This window comes from Oreochromis niloticus, linkage group LG16 (assembly GCF_001858045.2).
Source record: "Oreochromis niloticus isolate F11D_XX linkage group LG16, O_niloticus_UMD_NMBU, whole genome shotgun sequence".
In the NCBI taxonomy this organism is placed as follows: domain Eukaryota; kingdom Metazoa; phylum Chordata; class Actinopteri; order Cichliformes; family Cichlidae; genus Oreochromis; species Oreochromis niloticus.
Genome location: NC_031987.2, coordinates 23,073,388 through 23,096,306, shown reverse-complemented (window position 1 = coordinate 23,096,306; position 22,919 = coordinate 23,073,388). Strand labels below are relative to the sequence as shown.

Below are 22,919 nucleotides of genomic sequence, written 5' to 3'. Positions count from 1 at the left end.
CTTGAGAAAGGTTTTCTGCCAGAAAGACAAATTTCTCCCATTTGCAACAAGCTTCTCCTCCATGTTCATGGTTTTCATGGTGTGGCCTATTTAAATCACAAACAGGTGGGTCCTATGTGCATTAACAGTTTTACTTTTGCTATTACATAGCCATGCTACAGTATTGTTTAGTCTGTCATTTAGTCCATTAGATGGTTGCTAGGCAACATGATGATCATAAAACATCATTCATAAGTCATGATTTGTGGATAAAAATTTGACGCCATTGTTGTCAAATTAAAATAATACAATACTTTTAGAAGTTGTTGTAGTTGCAAAAACGCTTTGTTGGTCATTGGTTGCTAGGTAACATTATGGCATCTTACAGTGATACGGACAACCTTCAGGGGGCCTAAAGCTACACATATACTTGGAGGTGATTTGCAGCAACCGGTGAAAAGACACAACAGAAGGTCCATGAATTCAAGTGACTATGTGCACAATAACTGCTGGCGATGGGCGTGGTTAAGAAACGCTTTTCTCAACTTCGAGGCAAAAGACTGAAGTAACTACCAATGAGAGTCAGGAATACCGCTGACTGACATATAACCAGGTAGCCATATTTCATCCAACCACAGCTTCTGGCACACATGATGACTCATTTCAGCACGATGACACACAGCTTGACTCATTCATTATTCTTGTTTTAGATTTCTTAAATTTTAGATATTCCAGGCAGCTGCCTGGAATATCTAAACTGACCAGCCATCAGCTTCAAAACAAAGTGCAATGACTAAACCTCTTCAGTGTGTATGCAGCCTATGATGTACCTGTGTGACAAATTTTGTTACTCACATCCTGATGATCTCAGAGATTTAATGTATTACAGCAAGATAAACCTCCGTGAATTTAAAATGTCTCGGGTAATTGATTTTTTGTCCTTTTAAGTAACGCTGCAAAATGACATGTCACCACCACTTGTGGTACTGCCGCTTCCACCTGAGAAACTTGGTGGCCTGGGTTTCAATAGTTTCTGTCTTCCCCAGGAACTAGAACAATATCATTCAGCAGGTTTGTGATCAATCTTTCTAAATCCTGTTGGTGGAATTCCATATTAAAATCATATTCTATGCCAAATCTTCACTATGGCAGTTTCAGTAAGAAAATGTGCAAATGACAAATGCCTATCGTCCTTATCCAAAAAGAATAAAGCCAAGTCAGAGGTTATATTCTTCCTTTTCAAAATTTAGCATTTTAGTCAATAGCATAGTAACAAATATCAGTGACATCTATAGTTCAAACCTCCTAGTTGTGGAACAGAGAATTCACTTCAAATACTGTGTGTTAAATACTACAGCAAATATAGTATTTAACAAGGCCTCCTAAAGAAGGAACAGCAAGTATTCCTCCACTTTAAAGTGCAGTCTGGCTTCACAATCCAAAGAATAAAACCATATTAATGTATTTCTTCCCATTTATATTTCCTTGTACATCTCTTTTGTTCCTTTCTCCTCCATCTTTGCAGTGGCTAACCCAGTCCAACACAAGGTCCCTACTTTGACTGTGGCTTCATCCTGTATTTTCCAATTATCACCTTTTAAAGGCCAGCTGGGTGCATTCCAAACCATCAGGGGGCAATTCCATTTGCATTGCTCTGAGACAAAGTCATGCACAAGTACTTTCATGCTTAAGTTCATAACAGACAACCCGAATGGAAGTTATAGGTGCAGCTTAAAGTCATCCCGATAGAATACCTTCAGCCAAATAAAATGCATTCATGTGCGAGAGCGGTGTGACTTTTAAACAAATGTTAGAAGTTAAAACATTTGCTTGGTATTAAAAATCCCCAAAAGTTTGCAATATAAACACAGCACGTAGCTTCTCCAAACTTTCTCATTTTACACTGATCAATGGAGCTCTCCTGTGAGTGAGACTCTGTTTACAATTTCAGCTCGTTATGCTGATTTTATTCTTCTTCTTCATTAACTTGATTTTTAAGCAGCTGGAGAAGTATTTTACATTTGTTTTATTTAGGTCAGTGTATCACACAAGTTGAAATTCCCCCAAATCAAACGGCTCTTCCCTCTTCCGAAATGACCATCGCACGTGCGTATATCCGTGTTTGCATGCGTGTGTTGTTTTGCGTGGTGACGGGTGGGGGAGTAAGGTTTCGTTTGCTTTGCACATTAATGAACACTGCCTTCTCTGCCTGCCTTTAGGCTCCTTAATGCTGAGGCTGTTCACTTGTGTAAACCTGTGTTTGATTTCTCCTTTTCCCCTCCCTCTCGGACTGCATATAGTAGCATTTAGCTGTGAATTAATTTTCATGTTTGGATATATCCTGCTGAGGTGTGATGCCAGTGGTGCATAATCAAAATCTGCAACACTACACATTGGTAGATAGGCCTTGTGGGTGTTTTCACTGTGCAGATCTGTAGCTGGGTGGGAGAAAGTAAAGGACAGAGTGCAGTCAATGGCCAACACACAGACACAACAGAAGTCAGCAACAGGACAATGGACATTTAACACAACTGAATAAATCTATTATTTTATGGTGGGATCGGGAGCAAAGGATAACTTTTGCAGTGTGGTGTGCAGCTGTGAGTGTGCCTGTGTGATAATGCACATGTCTCTGGCCGTGGGACAAGACAAGCACCCAAAGCCACAGCTCAAACACCAGCAGCCCTTAACATGGTGTGTCTAATGCTCCTATTTAGCGTTTGGGGTGCAGTGGCGCGTGGACTGAGGTTTTTGGGAGGGGAGCGTGGATAGCACCTAGCCTGACAGCTGTGCCCCAAACTGAAGACAAAAGCCTGAGGAAGTACCGCATCAGCGAAGATGGGACTAAAAGGCATGGCAATTTGCTCGTGGTCTGGCCTATACTGCCATTTAATTCGGTGCATCATCCACCATTCATGCAAAATATGGCCCAACAGCAAACACTTCTTTTGTACACCAGAGCTTAAGCTGGTAGGACATCTTTAACAAACTCTGTTATTTAAAGAACAGGCATCATGTGGTACATTTAGATCAAAAGTAGATACACAAACTACAAATTCATAACAGACTTTCTTTCAGACAAACACAAACAGACAGAACATAGGCCACCTTTTGTGCATCACGTTTTTTTTTTCTTCACTGGAGTTTGTAATCCTTTGATAGGAGGGAGTCTCTTTGTCAATCCATGCACTTCAAAGCTAAGCTAATATACCATGCTGCTTGTGTTTGTGTGTCTATGTGTGCAAGTCTGAATTCAAGTTTTTAACATTACACATCAAGGAGCGTTTTTTTGTTTTGTTTTGCTTTGTCTTTTGTTTTGTTTTTTTAAATCGACTGACTGATCGACTGATTGAATAACTGATCGACTGAGCAGAAACGAGGCTGTCTGTCAAGAACAATAAAATGCATTTTCATAAAAATGACATTTATGTATCACCATTTATTTTATATGAACAGCTGCACACATACACACACACACACAAAAACAAGACTGCAACTAAAATTGTGAGTTTGAGGGCAGAGTTATGCTAAAATCTGTTTAAAGCATTTAGCACCCAGGATTAAATTTCATACACATTAACCCTTTATTACCATACACAGAGGTACCTTCTTTTCTAGGTTAAACTACCAGAAGAAGAAGAGATAATTACTTGTTTGTTGTCACATCAGCTATTAGGTGATAATTAGGCTGGGCGAGAATTTTAACTCGCCTAAATGGTTTGTTTGATCTGAACACGTGTTCTCAGATGGATGTCTGAGTATCCTGCATTAATTATTGTAAATTGAAGTATAATCCAGCCTGTGCAAAGATGGATGATGCTGATGCCTCAGTATGCAGTTCTCCTCACTACGGGGTGAAAAACAAATATTTCTTTTGAACCCACATGTCTTACTGTAAGACAGTTTTGTAAGTAAGCATAGGTGGGTGTGCAGACTTTCTCTTATGTTTTTAATCACTGTGGTAGGTTTAGCTTTGGTGTGAATTGATACTAGCTGTGAACTTTACTTGGAGCTGAGCGAGGCAGATGAAACGTTCGTAAACGTGAAGTGTGGATTGAGAGGTGCTCGCAAAGGGGTGGTGCTGCTATTTCTGGCCGCTACATCAATAACTAGCCCTGCAATAAAATGGAAAACTAAATATTTAGAAATATGTCTTAACATCAAAACAGGAAACCTATCCATGCCTCGCATAAAGGAACTACCTTTATTATGCCCTTGTGTCAATCCACACAATTGCAGAGATGTCAGAGGATTGAAGCTGACTCAAAAATAACTACTGGTTTAAATTAGACCATCAAACAGCCAGCTGCTGATTTGTTTCCTGTGTGTGCGCGTGCACATGTTGGAGTGTGGATGTGGGTATGTTGTGGTTGGATGGTGCACTGAGGGAGAGGACCGAGCAGGTTTCTGACCTCTCACGGGTGCAGAAAAGTGATTGCAACGGAGTCAGTTGACTAAAACAACAATGTGTGCAATAGGCCATTTCGTGAAAAAGAAGCACAAGCAAACTTTAATACATACTGTATCCAGTGGCATTGTAAAGCGCTATATAAATTCAATCCATTATACTGTAAGACCTTTTAGTCTTATGCGACAATATTAAGAAGGGTCTAAAACTGGAATTTTTATATCTAAACAGTAAACTATTACAAGTCATTTTTAAGGACAATTCCACAAGGCAGGGTCCTCCCACTCATCTTTTATAAGCAAGAACATCAAGAAGAAATGCTTATTTTCACTTAAATGAGAGGGGCATTGTTGATACTCCAAATTTAATCTGCGACAAGAGTGTTGTACCACAAGATAATTGTTTATTAGGTGAACTTGTGAATTTTCATGCAGTGATGAGCTCTGTAATGAGCATTTTAAAAAAAACTACATTTTTTTCCTGTCCATCAGATTAGTTGTGCCTCGTCTCAGGTTGTGGTTGATTTCTGTTTTAGCAAGAAGCAACACAGATTTTCTATTTGGGTGTTCCTAATAGACAAAAATTCTTTAAAAAAGGGTGGACTTCCACCAAATCCTACCCTTATGCCCAGCCTGAGGCCAGGTCACCTGGTACATGTTTAGTCATGATGACTTTTTATAGCAATAGTCAGAGATGCCATTATCCTGGGTTGTTTTATATAAAGCGTATTCAAATGATGTCACTGTAAACTTAGTCTCACCTGTTATGTAATCAAATGTCAGCATATGGAAAACTAAAATGGTAAAAAGCTGCGTGCAAGTAGGTCAGAGATTTCGAGAGAAAGCATTTTTATAGACAGCCGAAGGCTAAACAGATGAGAACATGCAGTAAGGCTTTCTAAGGAGCTGTTGAACTTTAAATAACAAAGCACATGTTTTTCAGAATCAACCAGAAAATGAAAAAATAAATAAATAAAAGCCAGTTTGTGATTCTGGTAAAATTTTCATAAAAATCCCTCCATAACATTAACTTTTTAAACAATCCTGCTAACAAATGAAAACAAAAAAGAAACCAATAAATAAATAATCAAAGTAACTTAATATATGGTACTTTGGATTGAAATCAGCGCTCTTTACATGTTGGTGCATTATTTTCTGATGCAAAAAAGCCATCACTTTATTCATTTGATCCAACAGTTTGTTTTCTTCTTAGTAGCTTCCATTTACAGCAGCCCAGATAGTTTGATCATATGTTTGAATAGCTGCCCCGCACCCTTTAAGTGGATAAGCAGAAGAAAAGGGATGGATGGATATTATTCACTCAATTAGGACATCTTGAATGGAAAATACTGCCGCTGCCAGTGTGATAAGACTGTTCCAACCTTGCCAAGTCAAAAGGTAGAAGGGTCTCTTCTGACTTTTTAAACATTGTTTATTTGTATAATTGTTTTGCCCACAATGTTTGTTTTTGCTCCACAACATGAGCATGTGCTAACTGTAAGGGTTCTGGTGTGCTGTAAAGCAAACCCTATGTGAGAGTGTCTGTGTCTTTAGAGGGCATTAGTAGAAGCATTATCTTGTTGAGCCAGACAGTTCAGTAGTAAACACTCTGGCAAAGGGCCTCGTAGTAAATTCTGATGGTACTGCACAGTAGAGCCGGAGTGTTGTAGCCTTCCTGGCACAGAGATATGGGTCATGCTAGACTGTCCTCTCCCTCACCCCAGCACCACAGCCCAAACCCTGATGAGATTAGCTGGCCAGCCAGGCGCTCAGTGGTGGTAAAACACAAACACCACTGATTATGTGAACATTAAAGTCGGATCCCCTCACACTTCAGCTCAGATCCCCTTGTGCAGGTCACAAGTGGGTCAGTAAAATGACTGTGCTGCCATTTGCAACCTACAGTATATGTCAGCGCTACTTCTACCTTGGCAGTCACCATGGACTTTGCTGATCGTAAACAAACGGAGGACTTATCCTGCGATTAGCGATTACATCATCAGAGACACGTGCTACCACTTTTAGTGGGTGAAGAATGGAACAGCAAAACAGCTGGCTTCCCAGAATCTGCCAAATAATGGTGTTTATTTCAGGAAATATGACTGCTTGCCCGACTTTCTTGACAATAGCCCAAAAAAATAACAGGCCAAAGATTTTTATATTTCCTCGCAGAGACAAGCTTTTGTGGGGTAGGTGAGTAAACACAATGCTTTGTCCATTTATACTCTGTTAAATCACTACTAGAAATGGGATTAGGCAGGTTGGTATGCCAAGGTAATCACCCATTCAGCAGCAGCCAGAAGAAAAGGCCTCCTTAAGGAGAAGGGGTGGGTTTTATATAGCAGAGAGCTTTGATTACTGCCCCGTCTTAAAACCGCATCCGATGAGTAAAGACATGCACTGGTCCTCCCCCACATTTACTGGGCAAGTTGCCCTCCTGGGTTCCTGTAAATAAGTGATGTCACAGCGCTTAATGATGCCCAGACTAGACTCAGCGAGGTCCTGGAAAAAGGAAAAAAAGAAAAAGAAAAAAAAAAAACACTATCAGCTTCATCACTATTATAAGCATGCTGCCCTACTCTCATTTTGTCCACTGTATCTAAACAACATCAAGTGTATTCTTTCTAATTTTATGACACTAGAAAAAAACCCAAAACATTGTCCTCATCTGACGTTCCATTGTTCTCCAGGTAATGAAGATGTTCCCATGATAAGCAAGAAAGTTTCTCCAGGCTTTCTCCCCATCTCCAACGACGTAGACTGGTAGTGACAGTTGTTTCCAGTTGCTACATATAAAAGGGCCCATCATAAAGCCTGGCTAGAGGAAACAGGATAAGCGCTTGAGCCAAGGCAGTAAAAAGCTCTCTGGGAACTTGAAAGCCACACAAATGAAGTCTGCGTCTGCCATCTGGAAACAATAAACAAACAAAACCCAGCAGCCAAACAAACACCACGAACGGCAGAGAGGGAGAGAGCGAGAGAGAGAAAGACACCAAGAGAGAAAAAGCGAGCCAAAAAGAGAGAAAAAGAGAACTGAAATCTGGCTTTAAGAGTTTGAGAGTGTAAAAAAGGAAGGTATCAATGTTTAAATGTGGGCAGCATGCATCATTAGCAGACAGTGATAGGAAGACAGACACAGAGACAAGCCTTTGTATAAAATATCCTTTGATGCTGGGGAGATGGTCCTGCTGTTTGAACGTGTGTGGTACCACTGAAACCTGGTTCTAATGAAGTGTAGTGCTAACAGGAGGCTGCCTGTCTGCAACCAGTGCTGGTGCCAGGGATTTGATGAGAAGTTATAAAACCAAAATTTCCAAGTTTGAAATTCTGCAAAATACCAAAAAGAGTCAGCTAACTCTTTGCTTCCCACCCAAATAAATCATATTTTTTCTTTCCTTATTTTTTAAATTCAGAAAGAAGAATAAGTTATCTACTCCTTTCACCCGAAGGCTTAGCTTTAAGTGTTGTTAAATTTTTAATTTTCTATAAATCATATAGAGTAGTACACCTTCTTGAGAATACACTCAGGAATACCAGAGTAAACTTCATTACATATGGTAGAAAAAAAAGGTTCAAACTCGACAAACTTATGATCAGATGAAAAACGTGTGGTCAAAGGTCACTGTGATGCTACTAAACATATTTATACCAAAACTCAATAATTCGTTTGTGACGTAGAGCAAAATATCACACATCTAAAGGTATTTGATGCCACAATGCTACATTCACACTTGATTGGGACACTGTTTTGTTGCAGACATGGATGTAAACTGCAACTTGACTGGTTGTTACAGGCATACAAAGCAGCTCTAGTTTGAACTCTAGTTACATAATTTAACTTTTTAAAATTCTGTCAACATGTCTGCTCAAGAAGTCAAAAATAAAAACAATCACTCTCTGTTCTGTATTTTTACATTCACTCAGCACACACAAGGGTAATGTGGTGACAGTCTTTTTTGATAGTTTAATTTTAGCTTCACTGTTACACCACTAATATCGCTTCTGGTTTTGATATTACTATTAGTACATAGTATTTATAATACTTGTTTTCATGGTAATCAGGTACTTTTTCATATGAGGAAAAGGGCCTCTGCCACAATTTTATCTCGAGACATAGTTGTTAATGTTCCAAATCAGGTTTGCTGGGCAGTCACTTAGTGACAGTGTGTGACTATTTAATGAGGGAAATTCATGAGATAAAGCTTCACCTTCTAATAGAGCAAAACTCAGAAGCTTCTCTAAAAGACTTTCTCATAAGAAGACCCACTGTCAACACTGACACCGAGGGGTTAATCAAAGAACTGCAGCCATGTGGCCACAACACTGACCCTTACAGATACTTTCACATATAGGCATACATACACATAAGCTTCCTAGGGCAAAATGATACAGGGAACAGCACAAACACATACACCACACACACTCAATCCCCCCCTGCTGTGCCCAGTTAGCAACACTTTGCTATAAAAGCAGGCCTCTTACTCATTAGTTTGCTGTGTATCAGACAGGAAATGCTGGGTAAATTACACCTCATCGCGCTGGAACTAGCCGACCATCACCATGGCAATGAGCCAACCTTGGTGCCGTGAGAAGACCTAAACATGATCGTGGCAGAGGAAGAGGTGATGAGACAAGATATATCATTCCCTGTTAATAACCGCTCAGTCCCAGTGACACAAATCTACTCCTACAGGTTTCTGAGTTGTTAACTGAATCCAAATCTCTATGAATTTAACAGGCCTCCAAAAAACTCTGGCCTTTTGACAGAGGAGCTAACTCCAAACCTGGAAGTAATATCCTGCCCACACACAACCTTGACTGCTACCCAATTAATGGTACATGGGCTAAACAGCAAGAACCAAACAGAGTCTGTGTGAGAAACTGTCAGTCATCTGTACAATATATGCTTCAGTAGAGTTAATGCAGTTATAAGTAGGTTAAAACGAGTCATGGCAATCAAAAGAGATTGAAATTACCTATAATTTGGCTTTTAATCAATCAAAAACATTCTGACCATGATTTACTAATACATTTAGTTTTTAACAGCTTCAACTATGCCACTGAAACCTATAAAATGCATGCATTATATCCATTTTCAGTGGTTAGAACTAAAATACCTGTACGTTATACTTTTCATCACAGCACTTGGATTGGCTCACATCTCTAAAAAGCAAAAACACAAGTTTCCCCACTTTTGTTATGATTAATAACAGAATATTTCCCCAGCTTCTCATTCAATTCGACCACCACGCTCAAATTCTTAACCACATAAACCACCCGCTAGCAAAGTCCACCGCATGTTTCTAGAACAAAATTCTTTTGTTGCATTGTTCACACATTCCTCCCTGGCCGTGTTTATACAGATGCAATTCCATGTGCGCACCGGGGTCGTAAGAAGTCCTACTCTGGAGCCGAAGATGTGCTATTGATCAAAGGCTTAAGCGCTGGAGCAGAGATACTTGTTTTGATTGGATTTTTTTTCCCTCCCCCTCTGTAGATACAGGTTAACATATCCATCTGTTGGCCGTATGGATCCACCTTGGTCAGTTAAGGGACAAGTGTAGGCCTCTCTACTCTGCCAGCTCTTCTCCCTCATCCCTGTTTACTCAGCTGGTCCCCACGCCAGTCGTCAGAGCTTTGTTTTCACACAGCAACATGTGTTAATGCTCTGTAACAGATTTCAAAGGCGAGCTTAGCTGGGTCAACAACAGGTAATAGAGCAATTTATTGATTCTGAGGCTAAAGTGAAAAGCCCCTACTTGATAGTCACTTTTAAATATAGACAGTAATGCTGTATCAGTACAGTTGGTATACTTAAGTCATATCCTGTATTTTGGGGATGTAGCATAATTCAGCTTGATAAAACACCAGCACAGCTGACATATAACATGAAAAGTTTAAAAAAAAAGTTAGATTTTAAAAAAAAAACCGATAAAGAAAGGAAGGGTTTGATGTTACTTGACCAACCTGCTCACTCAAGGTCCCCACGGTTGTTTTCTTGCTTGATTGGATTACGGCCACACACCTTAAGCTCGGCTTCCACCACCAATCAATGAGGAAATGAAGTGTCAACACTCTGGTGTTTATTTAACACTCATTTACTTTCCTACCGGAAGCCAAAGAAAGCTCAGCCACAGAGGACACCAGATGAGCAGTGGGATTTTCGTTAGCCATTTAGAATTATTGCATATAACTGTATACTTCTAAGAGCATTACAAACACGGCTTTCTGTGGCGTGCGACTGCTAATTGCTTTTTCAGTTAATAAAATGTTGGTTTTTATTTCATTTTCCTTAATTGCCTTGCATGAAAATTCCTGTGGCATTATATAGTTTTGAAATTAAATTAGCCAATTTAGTGTGAAATTACTAATGTATTCAGACTGAATAGCACTTTGCGCTACAATTAAGACATTGTAATATTAGACATGTATATTAAAATTCTGCATGTTTCTAATCTCTTTTATAACTTGGAATACGAAGCTTTTAAACTCCTGGCTGTGCATCCATATGACCAAGCTAAAAGAACTGGTAATGGGAAGACAACAGGAAGTCTGTAATGCTTCCAGTCAGCATGAAGTGCCATCGAAATAAAATTCTGCACAGTAGCTGCTGCTTAAAACAACTGGGGCAATTGAAAATTCCCCTCACAATTTATGCCAAATGCCACTTTATAAACATTCTAGCACAACTGCCAAGTGTCTGCGCTGCTTTATGCCCTTTCTCTTAATTGAAAACGTTATAGGGGTGCATTACACTTAGAGATTTTATAAGCTGTGCTATAAAGCCCTAGCAGGCCCTGAGAGGGGAAACTGCCCATTAACTTATAAGGTCCAGGCCTTGGCTCTCTTAATTGACAACCTCTAGGCTACTTTCATCACTTGTCGACTTCATAGCAGCAATCAATGTTTCCTCCAGGATGCTGTTGCATCTTTGACACGAGGGTGTTTGTGACAAAGAGCAGTCTGCCGCCAATGCCAGGGCGAGGGCTCTAGGCTGTCCATAAAACAAGCACACACATTCCTCTCCTAGCTCCAGCCATCTGAGAGGGCTCCATTTAACCATTCAGGTACTGCTTCCCAGAGACACCAGTGCAAATTCATTATGAAACCTATTAAAAATGTGGACTTTTTAATATGCCAGTGCAGTTCATATCAGCACAGATGAGAAAAACAATTTCTAAATGATCCACTAAAACAGTTTCTCTTATCAAAGTGGTATTAAATATGAGACATGCTAAGCTAATATTAGGTAAGATTAGGAAAGAAACTATTTTCTTTCAAACTTTTTCACGCTATCCCCACAAGCGAAAGAAGACAGACACACACACCAGACTGGCGTGACAGTCACTTCACACTCTAATGTGGCAGGATCATCAGCTTTGTGCCTCTGGAAATTCATATGCCTTGAATTAGAGCCACATGTCACGATGTTGTTGACCCGAACAGACACATTAATAGAACTAAAGTTCTTTGTGACAAACATGCAAACTGTTTGAAGTGTCTCATTATACTTCTTAAGAGACATGCATGACAATTTACAAAGGTACGAAAGCAATAAGCAGCTCTGACTGTTAACCACCTGTCAATGGATCTCATGAACCATCTAACAAAAACACACTCGAGTGTAGCAGCAGTATCCCAGCAATACAGTATTTGAATTCTATGAACTTATAAGAGTCATAAGCAAGAAAAGGGTTAAAATCAAAACAGCAGATTGGAAGACAGCACCGGTCTTTTTTTTGTTTGTTTGTTTTATGACAGTTTATTTTAAAATATGTTCATTCTTATGTTTTCCTACAGAAATTAACAAAAACTATTGTGCACCTTTTTCTTTAGTGGGGATAAATGACAGCAAATTTGAATTAGTTACATTTTTAACACATCACAAACAAACATTTAAATCCATTACTATGACAGATCCGCAGTTCACTTGTTAGCTGAAAAATCTGACTACACATGGGTATCATGATACGTGGAGATGGAAATATTGCTTACATTTGTGTCTTGATTTTGGAATCATTATACCCCTCTTAACTATCCCATGACAATCTTATAACATTGCCCTTGTGTGCCATGTTTTACAGCAATATTGGCACGTTTTGCTGTGCTAGCTCTCAGGAGAGATTTTCAGTCAACTATTCTTCACCAAACTGCTCTCAAATGACTACACATACCTGGCAGCTTACACATTGACTTCATTTTCATTTATTTTGGAAGGAATTCCACACAGGAGTTCTCCTGTTTATATAGTCACATCTAATCTCTTATATACTGTATATATACTGTTTGTTTATTTTGTTTTAAATAGCTTAATAATTCTTTGAAAATTAATACTATTCCTAGCCCCTAGTGATGTGGTAAGTAATTATCTTTATCAAAATTATTGAATGTGGTATTTGTATTAATTCATGGAAATTCTGATTTCCATGAATTAAGAGATGCACTGGCCAAATATCAGTATCAGCTGATACTGGCCGATACTGGCATACAACTAATGAGATTTACCCATGTCAGTGGCCAATGTTTATTAGTTGTTCCAATTTTTCCACTGGTTTAATGTTAAAAAGAGAACAAAATGGGAAATAACAAAAACAAAAAGAGCAAAAAGAAAATGAAAAGATAAAAAAAAAAAAGATCTATACGGGCCATCAGCCAAAATATTACTTGGCGCATCCAAGTACTCAAAGACATTTATTGTTGCAGAGGATGAAGCCTAGTGACTTGGGACATCATCTTCTCTGTAGTACCACAAGCCTGACAAGTGCCACACAGGAAGAAGAGACTCCGTTATTATTATTATTATTATTATTCAGTAACGAACAACTGAGCTGAAAAAGCTATATGAGTGAATCGTGTATTATTTCTTAATTTAATGAATACCAATTACAAACCCATAAAGGCATAACCATTAGCCTTAACTGGTTTTCGCCTCCTGTTAATTTGGCAATAATATCATGCTAGTAGACAATATTAAGAAGCGAAAAAGAAAAACATACCTGCCTAACAAAGTAACTGTCTCTGTAAGAATGTAAGTACACTAATGTGGTGTCAAACTTCTAGACAAACTCCAATCTTGATTTAGGATTTTATATGCTTTTATATGATGAAGCACTTTAATATGACTGGTATTTAAGTTGTTAAATTACCGACTGAAAATTGTCATTCTTAAACACAAAGTCATTATTAAAGTAATTTTCTACAGATCGCTGGTCACCAAAAAGAAATGACCTTTTATTCTACTATCTGTAGTCTGGACATTTCCTCATCAATCTCAAACATTTGGGTAAAGTTGGTTGTTGTCATTTCCTACTCTGTGCTGTGCTTGTTGTTCAGGTACACACACCTGCCACTTCATTAGGTACAGCTGTTCAACTACTTGTTAGTCAGTCAATCACATGGCAGTAACCAAGAACATTTTAGGCACTTGGACATGGTCAAGACAACGTGCTGAAGAGCAAATCAAGCACCAGAATGAAGACGAAAGGTGATTTATGGTTGTTGGTGCCACATTGGCTTGCCTAGATATTTTTTTTAAAAAGCTGATGTACTGGAACTTTCCCACCAATCCCTAGGGTTTCCAGAGAACGATCCAAAAAGAGAAACTATCCAGCGAGTGGCAGTTCTCTGGGTGAAAATTCCTTGTTGATACCAGAGTAGAGATGCACTGATTTCAATATTTTGACTAATTGCAATTTCTGATTTTTTGGTAAGTGTGACCTGGCAATACCAATTTTTGTGGTTTAAAATTTTCTTACTAAGAACTAAAACTGACAGCATATACAGTGAACTTAAAGAGATTCTTAAACTTCACGATCTCCCCAAATGTGTATCAAGTAAACAACTGAAAATAAAGTGCTCTTCTACTGAAAAGACATACTAAAAAAATGAGCTGCTGTACACCCACGTTTACATGACAGGTTTTACTTACCAATCAACAGCAAGTTCACCAGAATTATAAAACAAATTTCAGGTACTTGCATCATTTTCTAGCATGTTTATAGCTTCAGCAGATAAACGGACATCAAACTTTTCTCTTTTTCACTCATCTCCATAATTTTCCTCAAAACCCCTTTGATCCTTTGCTCTTATTGAGCCTGCCGCTTTCTAACATGTTCTGTCCTCTGGTTAGCGTTATCTTTAGCCACTTTTACTGTGTTAGTTCCTTTAAAATGACCATATGTAAGAGTCTCATTAGGTTTGTTGTAAGGAACATTTTCAGTTTCCCCCTGCAGTTTACTTCAGTGAACTTTTACACTAAAAACTTAGCAAAGATTGGAAAAAATATTAGTTGATCTGGCAAGGCTCAATTTCTGCTGTGACATTCAGATGGTAGGGGGAGATTTTGGTGTAAACAACATGAAAGCATGGACCCATCTTGAATTGTATCAACGGTTCAGGATACTGACAATGTAATAGTCTGGGGATATTTTCTTGGTACACTTTGGTACCAAATGAGCATCATTAAAACACCAGAGCCTACCCCGGTATTGTTGCTGGCTATGTCCATCCTTTTATGGCCACAGTGTCTTCTCATCTTCTGAAGGCTGCTTCCAACAAGATATCACACATTGTCACAAAGCATCTAAAACTCGTTTCTTGAACATGACAATAAATTCACTGTACTCTGATGGTCCTCACAGTCGCCATATCACAATTTAGCACCTTTGGGATGTGGTGGAATGGGAGACATGCATCACACATGTGCAGGTGACAAATCTGCAGCAACTGCGTGATGCTGTGATGTCAATATGGACCAAAATCTCTGAAGATTGTTTCCTGTACCTTGTTGAATATGTGTCACAAAGAATGAAGGTAGTTCTGAAGGCAAAAAAGTGGTCCAAAGATAATAACAAAAGAACTGTAAAGTGTGATAGGCATTTGATTCAATCAGACGCAATTCCATTAATGTAGTTTTATGACTGTAATGACCAGTTTATGTGCACTTTATTGGTGTACCAGTATTCCAGATACTAATATCAATTCAGCACTAATTTTCCACATTTAGAGGTTAAATTAAAAGAAATACCTCCACTCAGCATCACCACAAAGTACCACACCTAAAAAAACTGAGTAAACCCTTGAAGAAAGTCCAGTTTATTGCAGGGCTGGTATATTGTTCCCTTGATTTGATTATAGTTCTCAAAAGTCATTTGCAAAATGTCTGCATTTATCACAGCAACATAACTGGAAACTGGCAACTTCCTTGCAACTAGGAAGGGAGGGAAAAAAATCAGTGGTTGCACGATGACTGCACTGAATTTTTTGTAACATTTACTCACAAACTGCCCATTAGTTGAATGTGAAACAGCATCAGCACACAAGCTGAGCACAACTCATCTGCAGCACACCTCTTTGCAAGAGGAGACTCTATTCAACTGGTTGCCAACTGCTTGTATTCTGGTTATATTCCTATAATCAAACTAAGGTTGCTGAGCACTTAGAGTATGTCACTGATGTGAGTTCACCTAGTATTTTGCTTGTGTCAGTGAGCAGGTGAAGATTAGTACACTAGCCTCATTTGAGTATCATTAATAAGAATGGCTCTCTGAGGTTGCACAGAGCTCCTTTAACAGTGAGGATCATTTACTTTTCCTCCAATTATGACGTGATTTTGGTTTGATTTTCATATGAATATGCATCTTTTATTCATCACTCAACCACAGCATATCAAAGAAGTCTGCAGCAGTGTAAAGTGATAGAGTATCCCATGTTATGCGTAAGTGCACAGCATTTGATATCCAGCATTTCAACTGGCTCCAGCATTTCTAAAGTGAGCACTGCAGGACGAATGCTTTTCTAAAGCTGGGCTTTTATCCACTGTCTAAGGAGAAAGGAGGGAACGTTGTCATTATGGGACTGTGTTAAATGTCTATCAAACAGTGCACATTTAGAGCAAAGGTTGACCTGTCACCATCTTCTGCTGCCTATGGAGAAAATTGCAAGTCACCATGAAGTCACAATTTATGCAGAATATGACCGAAAGTACAGCAAAGAAAATGAAATGCAGCTACAGCAAAGCCCAGGTTACTACTTATAACTGGGTGAAGCCAAAGGAAGGCAACTTTTCCCCAGGTTGATTTTAAGGAGCAGAATGCAACCCTGTGATCTAATCTTGTAAATGTGAGTGACAAACATTAGACACAAACATAAGAAATGTCTGGCTTTGAAAAACAAAAACATAAAAAAGAGGTGTGGTGATATATGTGGATGAATTCCCATCAAAATCCAAAGATGACCACTAGAGAGAACAGCAGTAAAATAACTTTTTCTTTAAAAGTTACGGGGACAGAAAGGGGGAATAGTGGAGTATTCATTTTCTATCTTATTATATTTTCTTTGCAAAGTCGTCGGGAAAGTTGCATTTAAAAAAAAAAAAAAGCAAATCTCCCTCGCAAAAGCCAAACCTGCATAGCACACGGTCTGTGTTTAATGTTTCACTTAGTTATCAAATTACACACTACCTCTTGGCCCCAGTAACATTTTTACTTTGTTTCCCACCTCACATTAGATGTGCTGTAAAACCGTGACCCTAGGCAGAATGAGTCACACATTCTTACACTACATTACTAAACTCGTTCAACAAATAACAGCCACGTTGCTACAATAAAAATAAACAAAAACTGTGTATTCCGTTATTTTGGAAAACGCAAGGCTGTAAAAACATGTTGCTACAAACACAGCTGCTTCTCCACCGCCTACAAAACAAGTGACATTTGACCAGCAGCTGCTAGCTGCACGCTATGTGCAGGAAAACCTATTCATAAAAATTAGCGCCTAAATATTTACAGTGTGTTTTGTTTTTTCCTCCTCGGCCGACAGGTCAAATCATCATTTTCAATCGAGATAAACTGAAAATATATTGACTTACTGTGGGACAAGTTGTTTCACAGCTCTAGTAATGTGCGCCGCCATGTTTTCCGATGACGCGAAAAGAGCAAGCGGCGATTGGCTTCACAAGCAGCGCGTGTGTGCAGCTTGAATCATGTGATTGGCCACAGCCTGGAAAGGGGCGTGTCTGGACTGCTGTTAGCACATGGGGAGGTAAACAGAGAGTAACTGTCTGGGACTGCTGTCGAGGATAAAGTGCAGCGGATAAAATATGTTTCCAGTCCAACAGTTGTGATAAAGTAGCAGAAATAAAGAGTAATTCAACAAAATAAGAGCAGCTGCTTAAAAACTAAAGTCAAAGTTTCTGTGGATTACACATGATCTCAGAGTACTGTCTCTCTGAACTGGTCCTCAAATGAACTGTCTGCTCTTTGAAGGCAGAGACTGCCCGGAGCTTCAAATGGAAGGAAATGGGGGAAACAAAGTGAAAGTGAGATTTGAGCACAAGGCACGTCACCCCAGGAGTTGTCTCTCGCAGCAGTGGTGAATTACTACAGCTACCATCAGCCAGGTCCAAGTGTGGTGCACAAATGACACATAGTATTTGCCATGATTAAGTCAGCAGGAGATTTGCTCCAAATGTCAGCATTCAGAGGACAGCCTTTGGGCTGTGTTTGAATTTAAATGTGAATGTGCTGCTGGATTTATTGTAGGGCTTACTTCATGAGGGCTATAGAGCCAAATGTATCTGTTAGCTTAACTTGAGAAAAAGTCGAGAAAACGTCTCAAGTCTGAAATGTAAGAAATGAAAGAAAAAAATCTATCCACTACAGATCATACCAAACAAAATATTTTATTTTCTCATCATAATAAGAGAAGATAATTGCCCCAGTTTTACGTAAAGTAGAAAGTCTAAGTTAAACTGCTTTTTACTTAATGTATTTTTTTATTCTGCATTATTTCTTCAGTTTTTTTTATATTTTGAATTTCTTTTTTAAAAAATTAAATATACAGTACACTACACCCTGTGACACGGGGTTAAAGTATAGACACTGCATCACCTTCAACACTAAAAAGCCAAAAACGCCAGGGACAACTGAAAGAATGGATTGCCATTATTTACTTTATCTTTCTCATAGACTAATAATCCATGGAAAACATGACAAAAAATTAGGTTGGTTCTTCTTTGTCACTTGAAAAATCTGTAATCTTTTTTAGATAGGCTAACATACATTTTTAAAAACATCCAACTAAACAAAGAAAGGTCATTTCTACATGTGATAAAAATGTGATGGAGTTGGAAAATTCCATCCATGGGTTACTTGGAAACTACTTCTTTCCCTCCCCCTTCTCTTCATCGAACACAATTGTTGTCGACTAATCCAGTTTTGATAGCATTTGGCACACTTTCTTTGGATCACAGCAAGATGCTCAACTTCCATTCTGGTCTCCCCTAGGAACCTCTGAGCCCAAGAAAGCAGCCGACACCAGGTCGCGCCAGAGCAGGAGGGTTCTCCGTGTCCTCATGAAGCACAGAAAATTATTTTTTGATTCAAGTCACTCTTTTCCACATGCACGCACACACACAAACACACACACACCCATGCACAAGCTCATCAGTCTGGTATTAATTCCAGATATATGCAGAATATGTGTTTATTCTTGTCAATCTGTTATGTTGTTGAATGTTGCAATCACTTAATGACCCCCCTGTAAGGCAACAGAATATAAAATATTATGTCAAAAGAGAAAGCTTTTTGCCTTTGTCCCCCTCTGTACTCCCCCATCCAAATGGACAATGCATCACTAGGCCTTGATGCCTCAGAAGTCTGGGTTCATTAAAATCTTGAACGAGTGCCAAAGCTGTAGTCATAGATAAAAGGAATATGAAAGGATAACAAAATTTATGGATGGCAAGTCACCACCTCACCCTGGCATTTATAATAAACAAATGGTTTCTGTTTCCAATTTAAATTTCTCATTATACTGTGACTTTTGGAAAATGTGTTTTGATTTACCAACATTTTATCTGAAAAACTGTATAATTGATTAGATTTACATGGCTCTGATTTTAATGCTGATCGCCTGCCTTCCCCCAGTAGCACCCTCCCCTCCCCAAGCCCAACACTCACCAAAAAAAAAAAAATGATCTGAACAGCTCCTGAGGCACATTAACATCATATAAAACAAACCTACATATCAAACAGGTTTTTTTCTGATAAAATAATTGGTTTAAACCAGCATAGAATCCAATTCATCCCTTTGAAAGAAACCTCTGTGAGTGCACCAGAAAGAGAAAATGGTGAGATAGACTTCACAGCCCAAGTGAGATGGACATCAATGCGGTGTGCCAGCAATGGCTATATTAACCCATGGCTAAATCCCATCACACAAATGTCAGTGTATCCGTTATGAAACCATGACATTTAGATCCAAGGTCTCCATTGTGGTTTTAGAGGGAGCTGATGTTTGTCCATTCTTTGCATCCATCAAACCCGCACACAGCCTCACAGCCAACTGTACTCTAAGCATAGAAAGGTTAAAGATCATAAAGGTTTACATATCTAGTGTTACTGCAAGCTGTTTTTAATACAACAAGTTTTTGTTTTGCTTTGATGATGTAGGGAAGAATATAATATTTCTTTAATTTAATCCTAAGAATGATCAAGGTAGTCTGTGCCAAGATTTTCATTATTATTAATGTCACGATTTGGCTAAGAGACGATTTATTGTAATTATATAAAAGAAAATATAAATAATACATGTATTATTTTTCTTTTGAAATGATTCATTTTGTTTGCAGCATTACCAGCGATCTGTAAAACATATACTTCAATTATATCTTTTTTTTCTGAAAGAAATAAGAAGCTGCACAAAATTTGAAACTAATATTTATTGAGTAGAAAAATCTGAATATCAGTCAATTTGTTGTAATTTTTCTAATATTTAGCCATATTTGCTACTAATTTAACCTAGATAAACTCTCCTAAAATCACCTCTAGCATTGCAACACACCAGGGCTGGCCTGGTCTGACACATCACGACCACTCATGAGTCATTTGTAATGAAGAGCAAAAACCATATTCAGGATGTGGACAATGTGTCATGAAGCTCTCATGTTACAAGCGAAACACCTATAAGCCACTTGGCTGAGAATCATGAGATGTTTAATTGTTGCCTCCTTACATTAGCTTGAATCTCCCCCCCGAGGCATCAGTTTGGAGGTCAGGTTCTGGAGTGGTGTGTGGAAGAAGGGGGTGATACTGGTGGTGGTGGTGGTGATGGTACGGGGGAATAAAATCCCTTTATTATCAGATCTCTCTTACACTCTCTTTCTCTCTCTTCTACCAACGGCAGTCCAGATCAGGAATTACAAATGATATCATGACAATTTTCCATGCTCTTCAAACCAGTGATGTTTTACCGACTCATTTGCTATGATACCTTGTTACGGATCCAGCTGTGAATCAGGGACGTGTCATGGGGCTAGAAGCCCACCTCCCGCTGAGCCTGGCCAATGACCTGGAAGGCAATAGGGGATGCCAGTGCCTGCAGCATGTGCTGCACTGACAAAGCAGCAGGGCACCGTCAAAAACCCTCTCATACAAACTTTGCAGATCACTCCGTTTTTAACAGATGAGTAAGCACTGGTGCTGGCTTTTTTTTCTCCACACTAACACAAGGTTTATGGATTTCCCTTCACAAGTGTGTGGCTCTGGTTGACACAGAGCAAAACCCTTGCCCAGAAGGGAAATAGTGTAGTGGTGGATCTTGCGTAGAAGGGTGCAGATAGCATGTGGCAGGGTCACTGCGCAGGTTAAGCAACAATTCAGTTGAGTGCCCATAAAGGAAGTGGAGTGTGGTTGGAAAAGACCAGCACACCAGTTAAAGAGGCCATGCAATTCAGATTAAACTTTGGCCTTTTAACTGAAATCATAAAAAAAAAAACTCAACTCATACACACGAGCAAGGGTTTTAAAATCTTTCCTATTTAATCCTTAAAACCAGATCAGTTATTTAACCTTAGAGAGATTTCCTGAAAAGCAATCCCTTGGAATATGGTGTAATCCCAGGAGACAAAGTAGCAACTTAAACCAGTCATTAATTTTTGTATGCATCAACAGGAATTCAATGAGGTTAAGGTTGTTTGGGTTTCCAGATGAGAGCCCTCACGCAATCCTAGGCCCTGATGACTTCTGCATTACAAAAATGATGCTGCCAGGACTGATGGAGCTGAGAGTGTCAGGAGGCATTAGTCTTCACAGCCCAGAGCTGGTGGACAAAACCAGAGTGTGCCCCCTGACCCAATCCACCACCAAGTTACTGACCCAGCAATCATGAGAGGAACAAGGAGAGAGGGAAGGAACAGTAAAGGAAATGATTTAAGCATAAACCAATGTGAGATTAATACACTGAAAAAAGCTCAGGAACAAGAAAGGGAAAGACATATACTGACCCCTGGACTTTACCACATGCTAGCCAAATCATAGGAAATGGTCTTAAGGGCTTTTTTTCCCGTTCGGTTCACTCTGATTCTGCCTCTTTCACTTCATTTAACTGAATTAATGAGCAGGTTCAGCCAGACTTCAGAATATTAACTTCTTGGGTATTTTGTTGAGGGATTGAGCAATTATGCGAATAATTTCACAATAAGTAAACATGTTTGGGCCTGCTTCAGTTACCGTAACACTTTCCCACATAAAGACGACATTTGACGACCTCCCCTGTACCCTTAATGACTGGTTTTGACACCTCAGGCCTTAAATATGATAGAAACCACTCAGTTCAGAAAAGAGCTTCAAGGCTCCTAGTATGCTTTCAAGTGGGGAAAATGGTTAAATAGATACAAATTCTTTGGATGGCAAACAAAAACTGAACATCACAGCACTCTTAATTCTTGAAATTTAAGAACTGCTTGTAGGTTTATGAAAGAGTGTTCCAGCAGTACTTCCTCAGTACACTGACACTGAGCAAACACAGTGGGATGGTGGCCTCGAAACACGACACCAGTTGACTGAGAAACACATACATCAGAGAGGACCTAAAGCTGTGTACACATGGTTCACCTCAGGACAGACCACCTTACAAAGCAAAGTCAGTGCTGGACTCACCCTGTGCACTCTGTCAAGTGCACTCTGTCAAATGTACAGTAGACAGTAGGCTCCCATAGCATGCTGCCCACTGTTTTATGTATGATATAGTATTTTGGCCCGCAAAAGCACTTTAAACTGCATTGCTTTTATTTAACAGTAAAACCCACTGGCAAAAACAATATGCATGCTTATTTCCATATGTTGTACAGCCCATCCAATTTATGAAATGATATGAGTCCATTCATTATTCATATTGATAGTGGAGTTATTACCATTTTCCCATCAGGCTTGCCACTGACACCATATTATTATGAAATCACAGTTCGCCCAAGGCATTGCTGCTGCTGTGAAAAGTGGTCACAACTGACTACTTAGCATGGGCATGCAGAACACTGGAGACAAGCACTAAATGCCATACAAGTGACCCGTGAATTTTTAATACAAGCAAAGCGGCGACAATAAGATAAGTGACAAGAAAGAAAAATGACTGTGGAAGTTAGTGAGGCTTAAAACTCTGGCTCGAAACAGCAAAACAGCTACGGCACTTTCAGCAATTACACCAATCTTAATGTAGTCCAGACTGTACTGTAGTCACGCCGGGAGTGAATGTGG

The 22,919-nt window shown here is 39.2% G+C and overlaps 1 protein-coding gene across 1 annotated transcript in view; it reads right to left on the bottom strand.

Annotated features, from left to right (window-relative positions):
• Nucleotides 1–17,349, bottom strand: part of clybl (citrate lyase beta like) — a 63,816-nt gene extending 46,467 nt beyond the window's left edge. Inside the window, exon 1 of the mRNA XM_003451619.5 lies at nt 17,255–17,349. Within this exon, the coding sequence (XP_003451667.1) occupies nt 17,255–17,298 (44 nt within the window). The 5' untranslated portion in view covers nt 17,299–17,349. The remainder of the gene's footprint in view (nt 1–17,254) is intronic.
• Nucleotides 17,350–22,919: the final 5,570 nt, after the last annotated feature.